The sequence below is a fragment of the Lactuca sativa genome, chromosome 8, assembly GCF_002870075.4.
Source record: "Lactuca sativa cultivar Salinas chromosome 8, Lsat_Salinas_v11, whole genome shotgun sequence".
Taxonomy (NCBI): domain Eukaryota; kingdom Viridiplantae; phylum Streptophyta; class Magnoliopsida; order Asterales; family Asteraceae; genus Lactuca; species Lactuca sativa.
In genome coordinates, this window is record NC_056630.2 from 10,255,429 (window position 1) to 10,259,055 (window position 3,627).

The 3,627-nt window shown below is 31.9% G+C and overlaps 1 protein-coding gene across 2 annotated transcripts; it reads right to left on the bottom strand.

Annotated features, from left to right (window-relative positions):
- Positions 1–277: 277 nt before the first annotated feature.
- On the bottom strand, positions 278–2,095 carry LOC111885729 (heat stress transcription factor B-2a). Of its 2 annotated transcripts, XM_023881969.3 has the most exons (3): positions 1,897–2,095; positions 1,522–1,790; positions 278–1,428 (listed from the first exon to the last, which is right to left on the bottom strand). In XM_023881969.3, the coding sequence occupies exons 2-3, from the start codon at positions 1,780–1,782 to the stop codon at positions 655–657; spliced, it is 1,035 nt and encodes a 344-aa protein (XP_023737737.1). In that variant the 5' UTR covers positions 1,783–1,790; positions 1,897–2,095; the 3' UTR covers positions 278–654. The 2 variants fall into 2 exon arrangements, with proteins under 2 accessions (XP_023737737.1, XP_042753617.1); XM_042897683.2 differs by lacking the exon at positions 1,897–2,095 and having other exon boundaries at positions 1,522–1,890.
- Positions 2,096–3,627: the final 1,532 nt, after the last annotated feature.

Genomic DNA, 3,627 nt, shown 5'->3' on the forward strand with positions numbered 1-3,627 from the left:
GAGGGGGGATATTAGGGGTATAAATGTAATTTAACAGTTTTAATTAGTTAGATTGTTAATTATTGTTAGTATTTTGTTACTAATTAACTAGTAACAAAATATGTTAGCATTAGAAGCGAATGGTAAATTTTTGTACATAATCTCTTTGTAATCCCTAGTTAACGAAGTAATGAGAATTTGATTCACTCATCTTTCTTTCCCTTCATCGTTTAATATGTAACAATGATGTAATTTGCTAATTCATCGTTTTTCACATAACTTTCTCTACGCGACTTGATTCTTTTTGCATTTGCTTCAACTGTATGATAAAGTATATATGCAACATTGAAATTACACACTACTCTTGACTTGTATGATAGTTCTCGACTAATACATCATTTCTATCACTTAGAGAAACCATCTTCAAGTTTTTCATACACATATCAACGCAAGCTTGTCTACCTGTAAATAAATATTGTCCCTAACAAATATCATGTGCTAAAAATGTCAAATGTATTGAGATATTTATGGATATGGTTTAGGGATGATTTACTAGGCTCTAGAAAATCTATTTTTTAATGAAGGATATATTTGAAAATATGCCTAAGAAGTTTCTTGTACCTGACCCCACAAAGACAATGACAAAGATAGATTCCATCACCATACCCAACAGGATCATAATAACACCTTCCGATCCGACCGCTGGCAGTGTTTCATCATCCACCTGGCTTCCTTACAATCTACACCGTTACCGACCCCCTTTGCGGTATCATCCGACGGCTCTAATTTCACGTGGACCCTCGGCTCATGGTGCTGCTCCGCCGCTTCCTCTCTCGCCCGTTTCACACCTATCGGAACACCGAATAATCTGGGACTAATATCCTCCTCAGGTTCTGGTGATCGTCGACGACTACCGCTGCCATCTCGGTCTTCTGATAAACGCTTTAACGGCAAGAGATTTAGTGGTGTCACGGTGGTTGTTTCCGCCGTAGCCGTCTGTTGTTGTGAGGTATTGGTGTTACCTTCCGATGGGTTATTGTAATTGGTGGCGTAATTTGACATCATCATGTATATTCTGTTGCATAGATTCTTCATCTGACTTAATTCTTTGTTGAGTTGAACGTTCTCTTTCCTCAACCTCTCGTTTTCATCAATAAGTTCCGCGTTAGTTCCACCAGAAGCTGTTGTTTCTCGAGATAAATAAGTTGTAGCGCCTCGAGATGAGTTCGACGACACTACTTGTTCTTCGCCTGAATTGCTGGGAGAGACGGTTACAGGATGAACAGGCGATAACGCCGCCACTGTCGTCACCGGAGTAGCAGCAATGGCTGGTGCTGGTGAAGCAGATGCGATCTTTCTACGTTGTATGTCGCATAACAGACGCTTCTCACCTCTACGAAAGCAATCGTTTGAGAATTCCCATCGATCCGGTACAAGCTTCCTGAATCCCTACGAGTATAATGGAAAAAAAAAATTATATATATGCGTCCATAAAAAAAATGTCTGATTGTGAATTAAATAAGCAGTTTACATTAAACTTACATAGGTGTTCAACTGGCGGACAAAACTAGAGAAATTATTGTGCTTGAAGTATTTCGGTAGCAAATCCTTGGCAAATTCGGTAGGATTCCAAACGACAAAGCTAGATCCGTCTTCGTTCCAAGAGATCACATCGTCGATCGTTTTATCATCCACAAGCTGGTAAGTTTTCGTCAGAAATGGCGTCGGAAGAGATCTGGATGTCGTATCTGCGGCCGTGGACTCTCCGCCGCTCCTCTCCACCGGCGGAGGAGCCATGTTCATCGAACAATCTTCACCATACCAAATCCAAAATTCAACAAACAAACATCTAAATTTCAACAAAAACAATTCGAACATAAAAAGAAAAAATTCTAAAAAAAATATTAACGAACATACCGATTAAGAGACGCGTATCAGTGTACGAAACTACGAATATCAATCTATCTGATAGGAGAAGACAGAGATCGGCAGAATTAGGGCGTTATGTTTGACGATTCTAGAATGTTCGTATGGAAGAAATAGGAAGACGACCGAGAAAGGGGTAGAAAGTTGAAGAAAAGAGAAGAGAAAAAGTATTATTACATTGAATGAAGAAAGAGAAAAGTGCGTGTGGGACAGAGGTAAAAGAAAGCACGAGAAGTTACGTCAATAGAATTCGTTTTCGAGAAGTTTCTTTTGCTTCATTAAATCTAAATACGTGTCAATTGATAATAGGTTGACATGAATTTACTTTCCTCTAGAGATTTGACCTAATAAATTACTTAAAGCAAACCCCTCTCTACCCATACGTTTTGCTTTGAGATGTATAATTTTAGGAGAGGGGATCTTGATAAAATCTAAGACCGTTTTGCTTATATATTTCAAACTGAATTTTTAATAGATGAATATATCCTTTTCATAAATAATTTTAAGAGAGGAAACCTTGATAAAATCTACCAAGCAGGACATATGATTTTAAAGTATCATGTCGAAAAATTATACTATATTAACAAAAATCAAAAACTTTAGAGAAATTAAATATCCTTTTATATTTTCTTCCTACTTATCTTTTTATCCACATGAAATTGTGACAAGTGTTATATTTAGATAAAATTAACTTGTCATTTCAAATACGTAGGAAGTTAATTAAAAAAAAAATAGGAGGATATTTAATTTCTCAATACTTTATATTATGTCCAAAAATTTTGTATTGTTTCAATTTATAAATCATATTAGATCTGAAAACAATGTGCAGATAAGGTGTTTGATTAAATGCATTAACAAGATCTGTAAGTTTTTAAATTGTGAATAAGTTTTTAAAATTTTGTATTAAACTACAAATTTGTGTCTGAAATTTGTATTATACTAAGAATTTTGATTTTTTTAATGCATTAAGTTTTGGATTTTAGTGTTTGAAATATTAAATTAAACATTGAATTAGTGTTGTAAATGTTTTATTAAACTGTAAATTATGATATTTTTTTTTATCTACATCTGAATTTTATAAATGTAAATGAGTTGTGAATTTTGTATATTAAGCTATGAATTTTATTCAAAGTTGAATATAATAAATTCACATTTTAATATCTAAAATTGCATCTACATATGAAGTATAAATATAAATTTTAAGTTGAAAGTTGTGAATATATATAACTTTTGTGTATTAAACTGTAGATTTATAATATTAAGTTGTCAATTTTGTGTATTAAACTAGTAATTAATTGTATTTAGTTGTGAATTTTGTGTATTAAACTATAAATTTATTATATTAAACAATAATTTTGTATATTAAATTGTGAATTCATTGTATAAAGTTGTGAATTAATTGTATTAAGCTATGAATTGACTATCCATATCTAAATGTATACATGTAAATTTATTGCATTAAGCTGAAAATTTTATGTATTAAACGATGAACTGCTTCTATTAAATTGTGAATTGTATTAAGTTGTGGATTTTTAATAAACTTGGAGTTAAAATATGAATTACTTATGTGTTAATGTTTGTATTAATTTTCTTAAAAATATATTAATTTTCTTAAAAATATATTAATTTTTTTTATGTATAAATATGTAAAAATATAGTAGTTTTATAATTGTTATGTATTAAACTCTAAATAAGTGAATTAATATGTTTATTAAACTGTGA